Source organism: Urocitellus parryii, chromosome 4 (genome assembly GCF_045843805.1).
Source record: "Urocitellus parryii isolate mUroPar1 chromosome 4, mUroPar1.hap1, whole genome shotgun sequence".
Lineage (NCBI taxonomy): Eukaryota > Metazoa > Chordata > Mammalia > Rodentia > Sciuridae > Urocitellus > Urocitellus parryii.
This window is the reverse complement of record NC_135534.1, coordinates 90,441,797-90,463,873: the sequence shown is the minus strand read 5'-3', so window position 1 is coordinate 90,463,873 and position 22,077 is coordinate 90,441,797. Positions and strand designations below refer to the sequence as shown.

Genomic DNA, 22,077 nt, shown 5'->3' with positions numbered 1-22,077 from the left:
GAATTTCCTGACTACCCTGTATAGATATGATTTTTTTCTGCTCAACTCTTTAGCAATTATCATCTCTGATACTTATCAGCTATCTTGTACTATTAGTAATATTAACATTTGTGTCTTTTTTCTCCCCAAGTACTGGAAATTGAATCCAATGACACTCTACTGCTGAGCTACATTCTCAGCTCTCTTTTATTTATTTTGGTACTGGGGATTGAACCCCAGGGTGCTTTACCACTAAGTTATATTCATATGCCTTTTAAATTTTTGAGACAGGGTGTTGCTAAGTTGCTGAGGCTGATCTTAAACTTGGGATCCTTCTGCCGGCTTCCTGAATATAGGCCACCACATCTTGCCCAGGCTGGAGTTTATATTGCATTTCTCCTGCCTCAGCCCTCTGAGTTGCTGGGATTACAGGCCCGACCATGAGTAGCATATCTCTCCAACAAGTCTTCAAGTTTTTTGGACATAATTTGGTATTTCTTTCTCTGTGTTTCTGTTTGTCTCTCTCTCTTTTCATACTATGGCACTGAGGACTGAACTCAGGGGTATTTTTACCACTGAGAAAAATCCCCAATCTTTTTTATTTTTTGAGATGGACTCTCACTAAATTACTGAGAGTCTTGCTAAATTGTTCAGGCTGGCCTCAAACTTGTGATCTTCTTGCCTCAGCCTCCTGAGCAGCTGGGATTACAGGTATGCTCCTCTGAGGCTGGCTTAACAAGGTACCATTCAGGTTTTAGAACTTTTAGACCTATTTTCAAAGTTCTAAGGCACAAAACTTGTTGAGAATAATTTGAAACAAGAATGACAAGTCTGTGAATCAGAACAGTTGGGGAAGACTCAGGAGGAGGGATTTCCCCTATCTCACCACAACTTCCTACTATAGTTCCCACTTCCCTATCCTTAGTACTTCAGATATCTTTCATTTCAAAATCCACCCTGCTGGTGAAACCTTTGTTGAGTTGTATTTTTTTCTAACGAACCCTTTCTTGCGTTATTTTTTTCTTTTTCTAATGAGCATTTCATTGTCTCATAATTCATGATACCCAGAGAACATTCCATTGTCATTAACTCAGATAAGTTATTTGGTGTTTTAACTACTACTATAATCTTCTATTTGGTCACTGGACTTTCTTAACCCCAAGTCATCACTGCCAGTCTAATTTTTCCAGAATATCACTTACATGATTACTACCCCTGCTCAAAAAGTTCTGATTACTGGTAAATATTATATATTTAAAAGGATTTAAATTTCTTAGTTTTGTGCTTCAGTAAACAGGTTCGTCTCTTTTCCTGGTGGTATCCAGAACTCCTGAAGAGGATTACTCAGTTTAATCACCTACTGACATGTGCTTATGTCCCTAAACCACAATGTGTGTTTTTGTTTTTGCTTATGGGACCTATGTGTCCAGATTTTCTAGCCTTCAGCCTAAATCTTTTTAATATCCAAATTAGAGTTCTGGGAGATATTTCTTGTTAAGTAATATTTGGAATTTCTGAAGAATGTTCTCAAGTCCCAGAAAACCACTTACATGACACTTGTGATGTCAATTGTCACATAGTCAGTTGTCTCATTCCAGACAAACTTTTACTCTCAGTTGTTGAGAGCTTGCTTTTACAAAGCCAGCTTCTACAGGCTGCTGCTGCTGTTCTCTAGGGACAATGTTGACCCAGGCATATTCCCAGGCTGCACATCTAATCCCATGCTGTACCGCTAAATTTAGGCTATAATAGTTCACAAAATTTAACAAGTTTAGAATAACTAGAGGGGCTACTGTACAGAAAACTTAAGTTGAGAATCTAGATATAAGGGTTGCTAGAGTTCACTGGCCAGCCACCTGCAAAGAGGGTTCCATACTGATGCTCCCTGATTTCCGTTGCCAGTCTTTCCCCTTTCCTCACTCCCCATCTAGCAACATTCATACTTCAAGGGCCAGCTTCTCTTCCTCCAATGAACTCGTGTCAGCTGGAAAATGGATATTTATTGGGTATCTTTCAAGTGCCAGTTACTATGCTAGGCCTTGGGGATATACAAGGGATAAGAAAACAGACAAAAGCCCTGTTTTCATGAGAAATAAATATTAAACAAATTAGTAAAACATTTCTCAGGTAAGAAAATAAAACAACAAACAAATGAAAACAATGGAAGTTTGCTGGCAGCTGGAAGTTTGCTGGAGCCCCTTCGGCTGTGGCTCTCAACATCCCCCCGCATTCTGGTGTCCACACTCAGGGTCTTCATATTTTCTGGGATCCAAACACGGAGGATAAACCAAATTTCCCTTCTATCTAGTTAAGGTGATTGCAATCTGTAGAAAAGCATTTTGACCCCAAGAATGACAGCTTTTTACATTATTATACAGTTTGGTTTCTTATTTTTTCATATTTCCTCAGTAGAGAATGAATACAGCCAAAATTCATGAAAACTTAAACTGCTTGGCACCACTATAAGCCCAATATATAAGCACTAATTTACGTAATTTTCAAAATTAACTCAGAGGGAGCTTTACTATTTTCTCCATTTTATAGTAAAGGCAAATAAAGCACAGAAAGGTTAAGTAATCAGCTCAAGGTCACATAGTAATAGCAGAATTAAGTAAGAATCCCAAACTTTTTATCACCCTCCCATTATTCCTCTCCATTTAGATAATTTGCATAATCACAGAAGGTTCATTAAACTGATTTCCCCCAAACAATGGAGCAATGTTTCCTCAAAGATGCATTCTACTTCCTGCTTTGGAGCTGAGAGGAAACTATTGACAATTTCTCAGTTTCCCATTTTTTCCCTCTGGAATTTCATCCCATAGTCAGGCTTAGCACATCCTGCCTCATCTCACGCTACCCTGAACTTCTCTTTTTCAGTTGTAGAAAACCTACCAGTCCTTTCACAGAAGCCAGACTGAGCCCAAAAGTTCTACTCCCATTGATTTCTGCCCTCTCTGTATTCATGTAACAATAACTGTCTATAGTAACACTCTTAGTCATTACCTTCCATACTTGATTTATAAGGAATGCACATGCATGGATCCCTAAAGTAAATCGCACAATGTCTTGCATAGACTTGGTATTAAAAAAGAATTACTAATTGTTCAATTGTTTGAGAGGGTTCTCAGGTTCTAGGAGATTATGTATTTTGCAGCAAGATTGGTAGCAAAGACAAATTTAGTTCTTGGTTTTGTTTTTATATAATTTAACATTAGGAAGTGTAAACATGCATTGAAATGTCATACTGTTCCTTGAACAGTACAATTATGTACAATTACTATATATTGATTAAAAACTTTAAGAAACTTATTTAAAAAAAGAAATTCAGGGAAAAAATCTGTGGATATTAGAGGTTAAATATCCCTAGTGTACAAATCTGAAATCTGAAATGCTATGAAATTTGAAATTCTGTGCAAAGTCAGCACTCAAAAAGTTTTACATTTTGGAACATTTAGGATTTTGGATTTTTGGATTAAATGTGCAACTAGCAAATATTCCAAAACACAAAAAACTCTGAAATCTGAAATAGTTTCAGTGTCATATCAGATTAGGCATATACAATCTATATCAAAATATCATTCAATAAACATTAAATGTGCCAAGTCATTTTTCTCATTCTTCTAGGTATTAAGAAAGAACAAACTTTCTCTCCTTAACTCTATACCCAAGTTGCCATGCTTCCTTCTAGATTCAAATCCAAGATTATCATCCTTGTTCCTAAAACACAGAAACACATATTCTAAACTTGCTCCTCTTCAAAGTCTCAACATTTCTTTCTTTTTTCTTGTTGGTACTGGGGATTGAACTCAGGGGCATTCAACCACTTAGTCACATGCCCAGCCCTATTTTAGACACAATACCTTTATTTTATATGGTGCTGAGGATTTAACCCAGAGCCTCACGAATAGCAAGGCAAGTGATCTACCACTGAGCTACAGCCCCAGCCCCTCCCAGACCTATTTTGTATTTTATTTAGAGACAGGCTCTCACTGAGATGCTTAGTGCCTCTCTTTTGCTGAGGCTGGTTTAGAAATCCTTCTGCCTCAGCCTCTTCAGCTGTGGGATTACAGGCATGTGTTACTGCATCTGGCTTCAACATTTCTTGAAAGCTTCCCATCATCAATGGAACATATGTTAATCATATGTTTAAAAATAGAAATCTAAGTTTTACATTCACCTGATGAATGTAATGAGAGAGAGTACCAAGACAATTTGCTTCTCATTTCTTTTGCCAGCTTAATAATACCATGAGGGCAATTTTCTATGTTTACATATAGTTTTTTTTATTAGCTATGGGTCGCTGCAGTTTTAATTTATGGTGTGATAAAATGAGCTTACAATAATTTTCAGAACATTATTATTTTTTTTAAAGAGAGAGTGAGAGAGAGAGAGAGAGAGAGAGAGAGAGAGAGAGAGAGAGAGAGAATTTTTAATATTTATTTTTTAGTTCTCGGCGGACACAACATCTTTGTTGGTATGTGGTGTCGAGGATCGAACCAGGGCCGCACGCATGCCAGGCGATCGCGCTACCGCTTGAGCCACATCCCCAGCCCAGAACATTATTTTTTGAATTGAGGATTTTAAAGTAGAACAAATGAAGTAAAAATATTAGTATGCTTTTCCTAATTCTAGATACATAAATGCAATGAAAAAAATGTAAACCAAATTAAATGCAAGTTGGAAAGGAGAGCTTCATATAAATAATTGGTGGTAGAGATGTTTAGTTTCCTGCTACAATTCCAATCCAGAATTAGTTTCTAAAATAAAATGCATGGAAAATCTTCTCACTTGAATCTAAATGCAACAAATATGAACTAGATATTTAGTTCTTTGTAACTTTCTATAAAAGTTCCACAACTGTTTTGCATAGATTATATTAGGGATTCCTGTGTGAGTGTGCCAGACAAATTCAGAGAAAGGCATCTTGGTGTTTGCTTTCTTCTGTTCTAAGCAAATTCAACATTTTACTTGAATTATTATGCAAAGTAAATATCTATAAATTAGTATTGAAATAGAAAAATATTAAGTTAAAAATAATAGAAAGGCAATCTGAAAACCTATTTAAGACATTTCCCCTACACCATAACAATGGTATAAAACATTAACATGACGCTTGATAGGATCCACAATAAAATAAGAAAATGTCTGTTCATGGTTCTTTGTTGAAGGGTAGCACACACCAGTAGAATCCTAAAAAAGATAAACCTAAATTATTTAGTATACAATTACATTTAAATGATAATCAACATATTTGAATATTATATATTTTTTGTTAAAGCAACATGAAACATACATACATCCTTGACAATAAACTGGCAGTTAACTCATATTTTAAAATGTTGACCACATAATCTATTATGCTAGATGTATGTCTGTATTAAACATACATGCCTAATTCTTGTTCTTAAAGAATCTATAGTTCAAAGGGGAATTCCATCATATTTTAAAAAGTGCTTTTAATATGCTAATATACAAAATTTTCTATTTAGCAGTTTTCTCCTATCTATGTATATATTTTTCAAACTTGATCTCTATGTGCCACATATTTCTTTTATGTTGTGCCCTAGCCCAGCATACAATATACAGTAAATACAATAAATATTTAATAAATATTAGCTAAGTGATTGAATGAAGATACTTAGAAACTGCTTTATGTGTAATATCTTTTGTATGATACTAAAATTCAAGTATTAGATTCTGTAATATAAAGTTCATAACCCACTTCAATCTAATGTATGAAATATGATATGTCAAGAGCTTTGTAATGTTGTGAACAACCAATAAAAAAATGTATTATAAAGCTTATGAAAAAAAAAGACATTTATGGTACTCATTTATTTGCGGTACTCTTATTTTGTGTTCTTCTCCATTAAGTCACAGATTTAGCTCTATAATTAGTAGAGAAAATTAGATACAGATAATAGGAAGCATAGAAATAAGTTCAAAGTATTCTCCAAACAAAATCATACCTTATATCAACTTTTGACAAAACACTAAATATCACCCTTTTTTCACCTAGTCATAAATGTCCTAACTAACACACCATTTGTAGCAAGTCTATTAACAAGAAGTAACTAAATTATTTGGTTGTAAATTTTTGCTCAATACTTACATAGGCTGTGACTTTAAAGATAGAAGAAGTAATTTGTATTTTCTTGGTTTGAGGATGCTTTCGAACACTAGAAAAGAAAAAAGATACATTTAAAATATATAACAAGCTTACTTAAAAATAAAATTTAATTAAGATTAAAAACAAAACCACATAGATAGCCTACAGTGACAAAGAGCATCATAAGGATGTGGGCCAAAGTAAAAGGCCAAATCGTGGGGTAGGTGGGATATAATGGCTTGTAGGGGTACAGGAAATGTGCATGGACTTGCAGGGCTCTGGATGCCAAGTAGGCAGTATAAAGTTTTGGGAAGCATACTCAGATCAAGAAATAGCCTTGAACTTTGAATTTGAGACATCAGTGATTGAAGTCAAACCACTAATTTAAATCTCTTCTAGGTAAATGAAGAAAGAACAAAAACTTCATGCAAATACATATTTGGATATATACTAGATGCATCTTGATTTCATGTTAAAAGAGTGATTTTTAAAATCAGATTATATGGCATTATCTCCAATTGAAAGGACCTAACGGAATCAATTGTCTTGGATTCCAGACTGCAACTATGAGTTTACACAGAAACTTGATACTTAGGAAATAGATAAGATGTTCTGATTATGCAGGTAAATAGACCGGAAAGAAAACTTGGCTTTGACTATTTGACAATAGAGCTAATAAAGACATCTTAAAGCCATTAAAATTATATGTATTATGTATAAAATAAGGATTTTTATATTGCACTTTAATGATCCCTTTTGTTATTTAGGTATTATTTTATTTTCAAATAGAACATGAAAATATAAAATATCCAACTAAAGTGGTTCGAAAAGGTTGGCATCTGAGGCTTCATCCAAGAATGAACAAGGTCAACTAAATTGAAATAATAGAAAACCAAATTTTACAATTAGGTGCGTGGTCAGTCTGAGATTCAGATGGTGAAATGACTACACCAGGTCACATAAACAATTATTGGATAAACAGGGATTTGTAAAAGTCAGACTGAAGTATAGATAGCTGTAAGGGATAGATAAAAACATGCGAAAGAATTAAACAACCTAAATACAAATGCCAGTGGTACCACTGAACTGTTATTTCACTTTGGACAAGATTAACCTCTCTGAAACTCAGTTTTCTCAGATGTAAGCTGGACATATTATGGTTTCTTTTAGGATAAAAGAATTAAATGATATATATGAAGATAATGAATATAAAATAATATATATGAAAACTTTATGTTTATCTTCATGAAATATATGAATATAATATGTATAAAATAATATATATGAAAACTATATTATAAAAACTTTGTTAAATCTATTGCTAAATTATATCATATAAAAATAATTTTCTCTTAGTAGCTCTCAGTTACTCTCCCTGAAGATTACCTGTGGCAATATGAAGAGAGGAAACAAACTAGGGATTGAGGAAATAAACAACAGACATACATTTTATGTTGTCTACATACAGTATTCATACATATTTAAAATGCCTTAAAGTTTGCAAAATATTATTTAAAGGTCACATAATTTAGGCATTATTTTGCCAATTTTACAGACAGCAGAAGTAGAAAAGTTAAATGAAATGTTTAAGAAAATCCAACTATAAGCGACATTTCTGGGAACAAAATCCAGATGACTGGGAGATCCATTCCCTCTCTTCTATACATCTGCTGTTTATCCCATACCTATATACCCTCTAAATACATATGAATCAAAGGTATTATTCATATGTAATATGAGTAGGTAAAATTTAAAGGAAGATCCCCCTTTGCCTACTTTACCAGGTGAAAATATTGCTAACTGTCTACTACATATGTAAAAATAATGGGAACAGAGAGGGGACAAGCAGGAAGAATGTAGACTGTGTGGAAGGGGTGTGTGTATGTGTGAATCTGCAAAGGCCTATAGTTGACCAGCCCCAGCCATTTTAGGGTTCCTGATTCCTAGGTAGTTTTCATCTCTACGAGATATTTCTTTCATAGTTAAACCCAGGAGTCATATGATTAAACTGATTTCCAAATATTTCTATAAATTGGGTCAAGGTAATTTTATTTTTCTAATGCCTAAGCTATACTACAAGATGAAGATGGCATTTAAAAATCTGTGCTTATCCAAGGATGACCATAACCACCATATATAAATATTCATATATACCCATAGCTAGGTGGCTAGCTCAAAATAAAGAACATATGCATAGTTATATCTAAATCAAAACAATATGGGGGTGGTATATGGTATAATCATGTGTAAAATTTATTGAGTTATATGTATACTTATGATTTATTTTTATACATATTATTATTATACATATTATTACTATATGTAAATTGTCTCCATAAATATATTATTTAAAAAATAAACTACCACTTGCACATTACTAGAAGTTGATTCCTAACAGAAATAAATCATATTATTCTATTTTATTTCTTATGCTAATAATATCTAAGAATTTCTAAATTAATTTTAAAAAAGTAAATTCAGTATTACCTGTTATATATCTCTAAGGGAAAAAAAGGAAATGTAAAATAATAATCATTAGTGTCTTAACTGTTTTACTAATAATTAACATTATATCACATCTTTGGGCTTCACTAACTCCCTCGTTAGATAATCATAAGTTCCTTTTTTTTTTTTTTTTTGTGATGCTAACAATCAAACTCAGGGCCTTGTGCATACTAGCCAAGCTTAAAATTATATTCAACATCTATAGCTATATCTATATATGTATATGTAGATATAGATATATTGATCATATTAATGGTTTGGAACATTATTTGTGATAATTTCTGAGAATTTGTCTCATACTGACTCTAAACTTTAGGGTAAAAAGACTATATTGTAAGCAACACTGCTCATTTTAAAAAACAGGAAGCCCACTGCTTAACTAGCATCTGAAAGCCATAATCTCAGTTCAAATAATAAAATTTTATCTGGGAAGAATAATTGACTTGGGAGAACTCTCTCAAAACTTTGGTAAAAACATGTATTTAGGGGCTGGAATTGTGGCTCAGTGGTAGAGTACTTGCCTAGCATTCATGAGGCACTGGGTTCAATCCTCAGGTTCACATAAAAAATAATAAATAAAATAAAGGCATTGTGTCCATCTAAAAAACTAAAGCAATAACGACAACAACAAACATGTATATATTTGAAATAATTATTTGCTTATTAAATAAAATGGTTTTTAAGTATTACCTACTTGATTTAAAGAAACAATAACCTTCAAAAAGAAAGCATTTTTCAAAACACTTAAAAGACGTATTTTATAGGATCTGTGATAATAGATGAGGAAAAAAGTATTTAAAAAATATTTTATTCATGCTGGGATTGTGGCTCAGTGACAGAGCGCTTGCCTTGCATATGAAGCACTGGGACTGATCCTCAGCACCACATAAAAAATAAATAAATAAATAAATACAAGGATTGTGTCCATATACAACTAAAAAAAAGATTTTTTTTCTTTTGTTTGATTCAGAATTCCTAAAAATCACACTTCATAGTGTGTCCTTGACTTCCATAAACAAAGAATGGATTTTGCTGGAATACGTTATTTATAATGTTTATCTGCAAGGGCAGATTAGATCCTGTAAAGCAGCTGCTGCATGTTTCATTAGAAAGCTAGCAGAGGTCTTTCTAATGTATGCAAAACACCCAAAATTCTAGTAAATAAATGTGGAAAAATACTTCTTTGTTAAATTAGCTTGGTCAGATGACTTGGTTGGATATGTGGCTCAGAATTCTGAAAAAGTACTAAAGATACTTCAAGTCCCACCTTACATATTCCTTGATAACTACTATATCCACCCACTTTATCACTACCAATAGATGACAGGCCTTAATAAAATAACACAGCATTTGACCAAAATCAGCTTGACCAATATGAGGAAAGATGTATTTTATAGTACATATAGTATTTTATAGTACATATAGTGCATGTGAAAAACAAACTTTTAAGGGACTCAGATCAATTATCTAGTCAACTGCTTTGTACTGGTACCTAAATCATCTTTTTTAAAAAATATTTTTATATGTAGATGGATGCAATACCTTTATTTATTTACTTTTGTGTGGTGCTGAGAATTGAACCCAGTGCCTCAGTGGTAGGCAAGTGTCCTACCAATGAGCTACAAACCCAGCCCCTAAATCATCTTAAATAAGTAAATATTTAAACATAATTTTCTACTGAAGTGCTTTGAGAAGACCATTTCATTTCTCCTTGTTCAGCAAAAAAATTCATAAGTATGTTTAAACTTGCACCATTAGGAGAAATATTTAATGGTTCTCAAAAGCACTGCTCCACTTGGGCCAGTCTCTTTCCTAATCTCCTCTAGAATGACAGACTTGTTATGTATCACCTTTAAACTGGCAACAGAATGGTCCTCATAGACTTCATTCCATCAAGACTTCCCTGATGGCTCATACCCATACAATATCCTCTTTTGAACTTCTGGGCTATTACTTACAGTATAAAAAGTAGCAAACATTTGCCTATAAATAACTGAACACTTGGGGCTGGGGATGTGGCTCAAGCGGTAGCACGCTTGCCTGGCATGCCTGTGGCCCAGGTTTGATCCTCAGTACCATATACAAACAAAAATGTTGTGTCTGATGAAAACTAAAAAATAAATATTAAAAAATTCTCTCTTTAAAAAAATAATAAAAATAAATAAATAACTGAACACTTGATTACATAAATAATTTTACTTTAAAGATTTTAAACAATTCCTTTACTATTATATGTAGTTTATTGCAATTTCTTAAGGTCAAGGACTATTTTGTTGTTCCTCTTGTAGCCTGTTTAGAGCCTAGTAGAGTTCTGTGAATAATACTGATACTTGCTGATTATCTGATTAAATGATTCTACACTTAGTTTTCTTGTAAGATGTCATGAATTTTGACTGCTCACTTTATGAGTGGTCATTACTCTTTTCTAGTCATACTTTTTCTTAGCACCCCCAAAATGTAGACGAGAATCACAAGTAAGAATTCAGGAATGGGAATGTTGGGAAAAAAGTAGTTTCTGCAGTGTTGAGGACCTAAAATTATATCTGTTTCAAGTATCTCCAACAGACCTTTGGTCTCCACAGCGCAGGTAGTGAGGAATTCTACAAACTTCATACTGACAAAGGGATCCGCCAAGGCACTGCAATGGTAATGGGGTACTTTTTGTGTGGGCATGTTGAGGGTACACTAGGTAAAGACTTCTGGTCTTTAATAGTACCAGAAGTGGTCTACAAGTTTTATACAAACTGTAAATTATTAGGACAGAAAATGTTTGATGTAGGCATGTATATACTTTTTCTGAAATTGTATTTCTAATGAATCTGTTTCAAAAATCTATGTAATGACACCTTTTCATTAAAATCAGATACAGATTATAGAAATATTTTTGTTTTTAACACCATATTAGAAATAAAAAAGTAAAATAAATCATGTAGTTATATATATGACACAGGGACTAAATATAGGAATTAACTTGTTGAGTAAAGGAACAATTAAGAATCTGATAAAAGTTAATTCTGTTATTTTCCTAGTGAAGTAAAATTATGTACCTAAACTCTGGAACTCTCTGCTTCTCATTTGTATCCAACTTGTCTATAAAGATGATCTAATACCTTCATAATTGAGAAAACCCTAACAAAGAACATTTACTTAGTTAAAATAAGAATAAGAAATTTATAAAGTTTTAATCCTCATTTGATCTGCAATAAAAGAGAGGGAAACAAAGAAAGTCTATTAGAATTCCTAAAACCAACTATACAGCTTTGGGATGAATTTGAAAAGGTAAAGATGACACCTAAATGAAAATTCTTCTATTTCTTTAGAACAAAGGAAATAATTATTACCTATTAGTCAAGTAAACTCAAAATCCTGAGGGATCTTTCCTGTGCCTTTGTGATTTAAAAGGAGGTGAGTCAGTGGGGGAAGCCTGGAAGATGGCAGTCCATAATAAGGGATAGAATGGGTGATTGGTCTAACTGAGGAAACAAACAAAAGAGATAGATGAACAATGAGAGGACTTAGAATTAAAATAAAGAGAATTCTAGAAATCTTTCTAACTTGGAAAAAGGGGAGGTGGTTACAAGAGTGGGTGAGGTAGTGCTATTTCTACACACTCTGGTGATTAATATGATGACAAGGAGGTAATCCCATCATGGTTACTTTTCTTTCTTTTTTCGAGACAGGGGTCTTACTTTGTTGTTCAGACTGTCCTCAATTCCTGGATTCAAGTGATCCTCCCACCTCAGCCTCCTAAGTAGCTGGGACTATAGTAATATACCACCAAGTCTGGCTCCTACCATGGTAAACAAACCATTTGCTGTATTAACTAGATATTTATGTATTGTGATCGAGCAACTTTACCTCACCAGATCCTTATAGATAAGTTTTGTTGTTTCCAGGTATGGTTTAAGCACATCTTCATACTGACAAAGGGATCCACCAAGGCAAAGATGTTTAAAAAGACAAAACAGGAACTCTTCTCTGTCTGGTTGCCTGAATACTTCATATTTTTCAGAGTCTTCCACTAGCAAAACCTAAGATGATAAATTAATACTAATGTAATATAACCCAGGATTTTAATTTTTAAGTTTTTAAACATATCAATTTACATATTTAAAGATAATCTTATTTATTTTTTGGTGCTGAGGCTCAAACCCAGGGCTTCACTCATGCTAGGCAAGCACTCTCTGACTACTGAGCTACACAACTCTGGTCCAATATTAAACTTACTTTAAGAACCAATCCTGAGGCAATTGGAGAGAATATATTTGTGATCTGCACTTATTTTGCCTCCATTTTTTCATTAGGTCCTAATATTGGATTAAAGGAATAAATGAAATTTTAAAATATAGCAGCCAAGTCTTCCTTTATTCTAATTTTTATTTTTAGTAATTATTTTAGTGCTATAGTATTTTTGGTGTTAAGTCACTTCAAATCTTATTAGGAAATAAACTAAAGTATAAATGAGAAAACTGCTCCATTCCATAAAGTGTTTCACCTTTGTTTCTATCCAGAGGCTAAACATTAATGGTCATTTTCTAAGCATTCTCACATTATTTGTTTGCTTTTAGAGATGGGTTCTTGCTATGGTACCCAGGCTGATTTTTAACTCAAGGGTTCATGTGATTCTTTGGCCTTAGCTTCTTGAGTAGCTGGGATTAGTGTCTGGATCACTACTTTCTTTATATCCCCAGCAGGTACTCCAATTTTGAGCCTGTCAGGTGTTGGAGCTTCATATCCACCTTTCCTTTTCCTGGTCCCTCTAATAAGATTACTTTTTACACATCATACCTGTACATTTGACTCTTAATCTCCTGAGACCTTGCTACCACTTTCAGAAAACAATTTGACTAGGTCTGATATCAAGGATTTTTTTTTATATCATTGAGCATTACAGAAAGCATGCATTTACTGACTATAGGTGATGAATGTAAGCTATAAAAGAAGGTGAAAATTATAAGTAAATAACACATTTTAAAGAATTGTTTATATCCAACCTACTTTTAAGAAGAATGTAAATACAATAAGACCAAAGTAATGAAAGACAAAAATTTGTTTAAAAAAACCTCAAAAAAGTGGGACAAAAACTCTTTTATATATAAAGAACTCTAGTGGATAAAGCTTTAAAAATCATGTAAAATATTTAACACTATAACAAAATATGATGAGTTATATAAGAATAACTGTCTAGTAGCAAGAATTACATTTAATTAAGATAATTAATTAAGCTTATTTACAACCTCTAAGGAAAACACAAGGTCATCGTATAAGAGCTATTTAAAGAATAATAAACTCTATGGTGTTGTCCATATACAGTTTATTTATAATGACTGATGAAAGCCAAGGTTATGTATAATAAAAGGGAAGGGGAAGTAATTCATGGTTTATTGTCTCTGGGCATGCTACATGTAAAACTTATACTTTTCCACTTCCTAACTTACTCCTTTCTTCCTTCCCTATAAATAAATGATGTAATATTAAAGCTTTTGTTTATAGTTACTTGAAGATCTGAGTACTAGGGTGAACAAAGCAATTAGGAGTTAACACATTTCCCCTCCACTACATTCTGGTGATTGAATCTAGGAGTACTCTGCCATTGAGCTATATTCCAACCCCTTTTTATTTCATTTTGAGACAAGTTCCCACTAAGTTGTCCAGACTGGCTTGGAACTTGCAATCCTCCTGTTTTGACCTTCCAAGTTGTTGACATTACAAGTATGTGCCACTGCACCTAGTAATTAATAAATGTTTATAATGAGCACTGTCATACACTGTACTGATTAGACTGCATAATTTTAAAATATGACAACTAAAAAATTTTGGAATGCATATTAAAAACATTATATGACTGTTCTCTCTTCCATTTATATACAGTTTTCTGGCTGTACAGCCCTGAGATGGCAGATAAGCAATGGTTAACATTGCATATCTGAGTCATAGTCAGGAAAGAGGCTATTATTAGTGCTTACATTACAGTGTGCCAATAGAATATGTATAGTCGCACAATGTGTGTGGAGGAACTTTTTAATTCAAGCTAAAACTGGAAATAATAATTATTATATTATTACTAATAATTATTAATACACTATTATTATAGTTATCATTATTTTCTGCCAGAAAGTAACCAATTAAAAGACCTTCCCTTGAGCTGGGGATATAGCTCAGTTGGTAGAGTGCTTGCCTCACATGCACAAGGCCCCAGCACTACCAAAAAAAAAAAAAAAAAAACAAACAAAAAAAAAACAACTTCTCTATTGCCATGGAGTGGCAAAGAACATAAAAGCAAAATACATAGGGAATTTGCAAGAAAATACTGAGTTCTAGCACTTTAAGAATAAGGGTGCTTGACATTCCTGGCAATAAATATGACAGATAGCAGGCAGTTTTGCAGATTATTACATTGGAAAAACAAATCCTCCTTTAAAAGTTCATTCATTGATGAGGTCCTTTCTATAGAAGTGATGGTAAATTCTCTGAAATTAGAGGTAAGGATTTTATGCCAGAATGGAATGATGGAAGAGGGAAGAAGGGAGAAAAAGAGCTGAGATTATCAGTATTCAAAAGGAGGAAACTCAAACCAAACATTTCCTAAATGGTAATTTCCAGTTCTTAGTGGAAATTAATGTCAATCCCCATTGTATTTATTTCATATTAGATATAAGTATACTTCATTTCAATAAGTTAATTTCATTTCCTTCTTAAGCTAAGTTAAAAGGTTCTTTTAGGTGCATTCTAGTGTAGATTAATGTATAGTTGGGCTGGATACCTCTCTTTCCCCTACAGTGAAGATTTCTGTGTTCAGAATTGTGAATTAGCAGCTGCCCTAGTTCATTCCAATCTGGATTTGTAATATATTAGATTTGTATAATCTCCCTTTTCTCTGTTTCTAAATTTTTTTTTTTAGTTGTCAATGGACCTTTATTTTTTGTTTATTTATATGTAGTGCTGAGAATTGAACCCAGCCTCCCACATGCTATGCAAGTGTTCTACCACTGAGGTACAACCCCAGCCCCCTCCCTTTCCTCTTAATGGAGAACAGCAGTAGTTGTTGTTAATATAACAAGTTTACTAAGTGCCAGGCATAGTGCTAAGCACTTTATGTGCATTATCTCACATAATTCTGACATTATGCTTATTTTACAGAGGAAAAGAAATCTTAGACTAAATATCATGATAATTAAGTGGCAGAGCCTGGTATGCACTGATGTCTAGGTTCAATTATTACAATATTACACATATTATATATATTTTATAATGTACATTTCACTTTAACAGCATTTCATACTTTCTAAAAAAGTACATTTAAGTATTTCTTCAATTCATTTTTCAATGCTTTTAAGAAGAAAGTGTTTCTGTGTTATAGATTGAATGATTTGCCTGAGGTTATTATATTGTAAATAATAAATCAGGAATTAGATAAATAATACATGTATTTGGTTCCAAGTTCAGTGTACCTCTCACTAAAACAAAATTCAGTTTATCAAATGAGTTTGATACTCATTTTGATACTCAACCCAACCACATTGAGTTGATCTTAGCAATAAGAGAGAAGTTTTTACTCAAGGATTTATTTTTATTTTTTATTTTATTTTTTGGCAGTATTGGGGGTAGAACTCAGGGGGAATTCTTTCTCTGAGCTATAGCCCTACCCTTTTCTACTTTTTTTTTTTTTTTGAGACAGGGTCTTGATAAATTATCAATGTTGGCTTCAAACCTACAATTCTCCTGCCCTAGCCTTCTGAGTCTCTGGGATTACAGGTGTGTACCACTGCATCTAGCACTACAGGCACATATTTGATATTTGTTTGATAGGCCAAGAGCCTCAAACTAAGCACACTTTTTTTTATGTGACACAGGGTTCTTACATTACTTTAATACCAGAAAAATAGCTATTAATTAAATAGGCAAGTTTCTCTATCTCTTCATTGTTGACATGTTGGGCCAGATAACTTTTTTGTGTGTGGAATTTTGAGGAACTGTGCTGTGAGTTATATTTAGCAGCATCCCTACTCATCAGATATCAATAGCATCCTGTAGAGAGCTACTGAAAAATATAAAAATAAGTACATTGACAGTAAAAGTGCTATCCAAGAATAAATGTATCAATCTAATGATTATTACTGATCATTTTTATTAACAAGAAGTACTTTATGGGCTTTAAGCAGGCAATAGTTTTTGACATTTTGCATTTTTTTTAAAAGAAAGAGAAGAGAGAGAGAGAGAGAGAGAGAGAGAGAATGAATGAGAACTTTTTTTTGATATTTATTTTTCAGTTTTTGGAGGACACAACATCTTTGTTTGTATGTGGTGCTGAGGATCGAACCCGGGCCGCACGCATGCCAGGCGAGCGCGCTACTGATTGAGCCACATCTCCAGCCCAACATTTTGCATTTCTTGAAATAAGATTTCAATGTGAAATTTAAAAATTCTATACTTACTTTTCGTAACTCATCAGAAATGAGAAATGGATCACAAAAAGAATCTAAACACTTAACAATATGACCATTGTCTCGTACAATATCTTCATCATATAACCGATTAAAAAATGACATTGAAAGCTGTGTGCAAGGAACATTTATAGCTTCAATTTTTTTCACTTCAGTTCCTGGAAAAATATTTTAAAAAGAGATAGATAAGTTAATTTAATATTTTCAGTTCTAAAATAAATCACAATGCAGAGACCTAAGAAATAACCAAATATGACATTTTGATATACGTTGCATGAAAATGTTTTGGTCAATGATGACTATATACAATATGGTGGTTCATAAGATTCTAATGGAGCTAAAAAATTCCTACTGCATTGTGATGTTGTAGATGTCTCTAACATCATAGTGCAACGCATAACTCACATTTGTGGTGATGCGGGTGCAAGCAAACCTACTACACTGCCAGTCATATAATAGAATAACATACAATTATGTACAATACATAATACTTGATAATGTCAATACATGACTACGTTCTGGTTTACATATTTACTGTATTATACTTTCTATCATTATTTTAGAGTGTATGCCTTCTATTTATTAAAAAAAAGGTGAACATAAAATGTGCTGTCTTAAGCTAGAAGTAGCTTCATACATCTCATGTTTATTGCATCTCTTGATTATAGCAAGAGGTCACATTGAAAAAATTGACCCATACCATCTAGATTTGTGTAAATACACTTTTATAATGTTCATATTACTAAAGATGAATTTCTCAGAATATATTCCATTGTCTAACAACATATAGCTGTACTTAAAAGACATATTAGTTTGGGGATTTTATTAAATTCTTATTTTGCAGCTTATTTGTTTTTAATTAATCATTCAAACATTGTAACAAAATCTTACCATTTCAGGACTAGAGGAGCTAAATTGGAGAATACTTGAAAACTAAGCACACTTTTTTTTATGTGACACAGGGTTCTTACATTACTTTCAATATCAGAATTGCCTATAAAAGTGGAGGAACTGCTGAGCATGGTGGCGCACACTTGTAATCCTAGAGGCTTGGGATTCTGAGACAGGAGGATCACAAGTTCAAGGCCAGTCTTACAAAAAAAAAAAAAAACCAAAAAACAAAGAAACTTCTTTATGTGATCTTTGGATTTGCATCATGCTCAATGTTTTATAATCTGTACCACAAAATTTTAGTTAATGGATCTTGAAAACATTTTCTCATTTAAAATTTTCTCCTTTGTGATCTCATTTATAGTGTTTATTACAAAAACGTTTCCAAGCCAAAGTAAATTTCAAAGCAGGTTTAGTTAAATTATCGTTTAAATTATCACAAGTTCAGAATTATAGAAATTTGAAAAAATGGCATTTTGTCTATTTTTCTTTTATTTAGCTTTAGTTTTTCTCCTTTGTACCTCTTCCCCAATCCCACACGTATTTCCTGAAGGTACTTTCAGGAATGGATTTTCAATTACTAAAGTTTCCATTAAATTACAGAAAGGCACAGATTAAAATGAATGTTTTTATGATTATATCAAATAATTATTCCCCCTCTCTTTTATGTACACACATACACACACATTTACTCAGATAGAAGAGGATGGTATTCATTTGTTCAAAGTTTTAAGGAGCTTATAGACCTAGGTGTGGTGGCCCTTGGCGTATCCTCTTCCTGGATACTTTTGCTAAACCTCTGACCTGAAAAGTAGCGTGTGCTAAGAGTAATTAAAACTGGCAGTTGTTTGCACTTCCTATTTCGGCTGTCCACCTAAAGTCATGCTAGGACCTGTTGCTGTAGGTTATGAACGTTAACTAGGCTAGTGTGGAAACAAGAAGGATGCCTGGAGCCAGGAACTATGTATGCCTCAGTAATTGCAAAAGCTATGATGCCAAGAGAAGCTCCTTTTGTTTCAGAGGCAAAATCCTCTTGGGGATAGATAAATTTAAAAGAACATAGAGAATGATAAATTAGTTCTGAGTATTGTTGAAAGATTAAAGACAAGAGCAGTATACAGCAGATCAGTTTCAAAAGATTGGTTGGTGGCCACAGGATGAGGGACCTATGACACTGGGACACATGCCATTTTAATAAATCTACCTCAGCTCTGATTTGGGGAGTGGCAGGAAGGTTTGGTTAGCAAGAAATGGTAATTAAATTCAAATCACTTAAACTGAGGCATGAAAATAGCATTTGCTATTGACTGGATTATATGCCTTAAAAATTTACATGTTGCTCCTCAGATACATTAGTATTCAGAACATACAAAGAACTCAAAAAATTTAACACCAAAATCAAATAACCTAAACAATAAATGGGCAAAAAAACCAAACAGACACTTCTCAAAAGAAGAAATATAATGGTCAAAAAATATATGAAAAAATGTTTAACATCTCTAACAATTAGGGAAATGCAAATTAAAATGACATTGAGATTTCATCTCTAGTCAGAATGACAAATGATAATAAATGTTGGTGAGGCTGTATGAGGAAAAAGGTACACTCATACAATGTCAGTAGGACTGCAAATTAGTTGCAAGCACTCTGGAAAGCAGTATGATGATTCCTTAAAAAACTAAGAATGGAACCCCCATATCCCACTTCTCAGTATATAACCAAAAGATCTAAAATCAGCATTATATGGTGACACAGCCAAATAAATGTTTATAGCAGCACAATTCACAATAGTCAAATTATGGGACAAACTTAGGTGCCCTTTGAACAGATATAGAAAATGTGAAAACACACACACACACACACATATAAAATGGATAAATAAATAAATAAATAAATAAATAAAGATATATATATAATAAAGATATATATTCTATATACACACACACACACACATATATATATATATATATATATATATACATATACATACATATGCATACATATGGACTCCCTATACTCCCTACACACAATGGAGTATTACTCAGCCATAAAGAAGAATGACATTATGGCATTTGCTGGTAAATAGACAGAACTAGAGATTATGCTACATGAAATAAGCCAGCCCTCAAAAGTCAAAGGTTGAATGTTTACTCTGATATGTGGATACTAATCCAAAATAAGGGGAAGGGGGGATAAAAAAACAGAAAAAAGATCAATGGAGTAGATGAAAGGGATTGAAGGGGAGGGAGGAAGAAGGATAAGGAAAAAACAGTGGAATTAATCTGACCCAATTTTCCTATGTACATACATGAATATACCACAGTGAATCTCACTATTGTGTATATCCACAAGACACTAATTTAAAAATATATATATAACTAAAGCGCAAAAAGATCAGTAGAGGGAAGGGAACAGGGAGTGAGAGGAGGGGAGAAAGTGAAGTAAGGGGTACTAAATTAGAATCAATTCTATGCTTTTATAATTCTGTCAAAATGAATTCAAATGTTATGTATAACAAGAATCAATAAAAAGAAGACATTAAAAAATAAAAATAATGAATTTGCATGTTGAAACCCTAATTCCCAATGTGATAACATTTGGAGATGGGGCATTTGGGAAGTAATTAAGGACAGATGATGCCATGGGAGGTCAGGGGCTTCTAAATATGAATTTATACAACACAATTCAGTCAATAGCATTTCACTCTTAGTTACCCAAAGCCATTAATTACTGTTCTCACATGCAAAATATATTCATTCCATTCCAACAGCTCCCCAGAATTTAATTTACTCAATCATCAATTCTGAAGTCTAAAGTTCCAAGTGTCATCTAAATTGGATATGGGTGAGATTGAGGTATCATTCACCCTGAGGCAAAATTTCTCTCTAGCTATAAACTTGTGAAATCAAACACATTATGTGCTTCTAAAATACATTGATTGGATGGACATGGGATAGTCACTTCATTTTGGCAGTGGGAGAGGGAGAAATGGGAAATTAAGGAATGGGTGATAGGTGCCAAGCAAGCCCATAATTTAGCAAGGCAAATTCCTTTAGATCTTAAGGCTCAAAATAATCCCTTTTTGCTCTATACTCTGCCTTCTGAACCCACAGATATGATGGTCTCAACTCTGCCTGGGTGGAGGCAAAGCCCTCAGGCACCAGGTGGCCCAATCCCTAAGGTTTTACTGGGTCAGCTTGGCTCTGCAGGGTGGCACTGAATTTGAGGCTTTGGTTGGAGGCTGTCGGGTCTGTTGAAATGGAGGTGGTGGCCCTAATGATCTCTGAATTGCTTTTGGAGTCTTCCCTTTTCTTGAAGACTAGTTCATATTTGCAGTCAAATAGTGGAGTCCTATAGGATCTAAGAGGTTCAACACCCTTCATTCATTTCAGCTTGCTTTTTTTTGACCCCTTTAGCTCAAACTAGCAGTGTCTTCTCTGGTACAATTCCATCTCTATTCCTGGTTTCTGAAATCTCCTCAGGTAAATTTCTGATTTTATCACTTGCAAGTTCTACCGTCCATAAAGCACTTGAACACAGTTCAGCCAAACTATTTGTCACATTATAACAAAGAGCACCTTTCTTCCAGTTTCCAATATAATGTTCCTCATTTCCTTCAGAGCTGTCACTAGAATTGACTTTAACATTTACATTTCTAGCATGTACTTAAAAATTCTTTGAGCCTCTACCAAGAGGCTTCCCAAGCCACTCTATACTTTTAGCTATTTGTTATGGTAGCGCCATATTTCTTAATGATATATTAATTATATTATAGATTAAATATATTAATCTATTCTAGAATCTGGGAAATCCAAGATCAAGGTGCAAATGATTTGGTTCCTGACTTGCAGATGGTTGATTTCACACAGCATAGAGAGCATTCTAGTGTTTTTTCTTATTATAAGGGAACTAATTCCATAAAAAAGGTCCCATACTCATGCCTTCATCTAAACCTAAATTCCTCCTAAAGGTCCCATTTCTAAATACTATCAAAATGAGAGTTTAGAGTTTACACATATGAATTTGGAGTGGGGGCATAACTCAGTTGATAGCACATGCTAACTTGTTATGTAGTAATTTTATAAAATTTTATCTTCAACATTTATAAGATATGTATTGCTATGACCACATAAAATTAAAATGCATTTT

The 22,077-nt window shown here is 33.3% G+C and overlaps 1 protein-coding gene across 3 annotated transcripts in view; it reads right to left on the bottom strand.

Annotated features, from left to right (window-relative positions):
- Nucleotides 1-5,040: 5,040 nt before the first annotated feature.
- The window catches only part of Cfap300 (cilia and flagella associated protein 300), a 30,316-nt gene continuing 13,279 nt past the window's right edge, over nucleotides 5,041-22,077 (bottom strand). Inside the window, exons 4-7 of one of the 3 annotated variants that reach the window (XM_026392498.1) lie at nucleotides 17,029-17,195; nucleotides 12,452-12,624; nucleotides 6,092-6,158; nucleotides 5,041-5,169 (exon numbers count right to left, since the gene is read on the bottom strand). In XM_026392498.1, coding sequence (XP_026248283.1) covers nucleotides 5,041-5,169; nucleotides 6,092-6,158; nucleotides 12,452-12,624; nucleotides 17,029-17,195 — 536 coding nt within the window. The remainder of the gene's footprint in view (nucleotides 5,170-6,091; nucleotides 6,159-12,451; nucleotides 12,625-17,028; nucleotides 17,196-22,077) is intronic. The other 2 variants (XM_026392499.1, XM_077797897.1) reach the window with 2 other exon arrangements.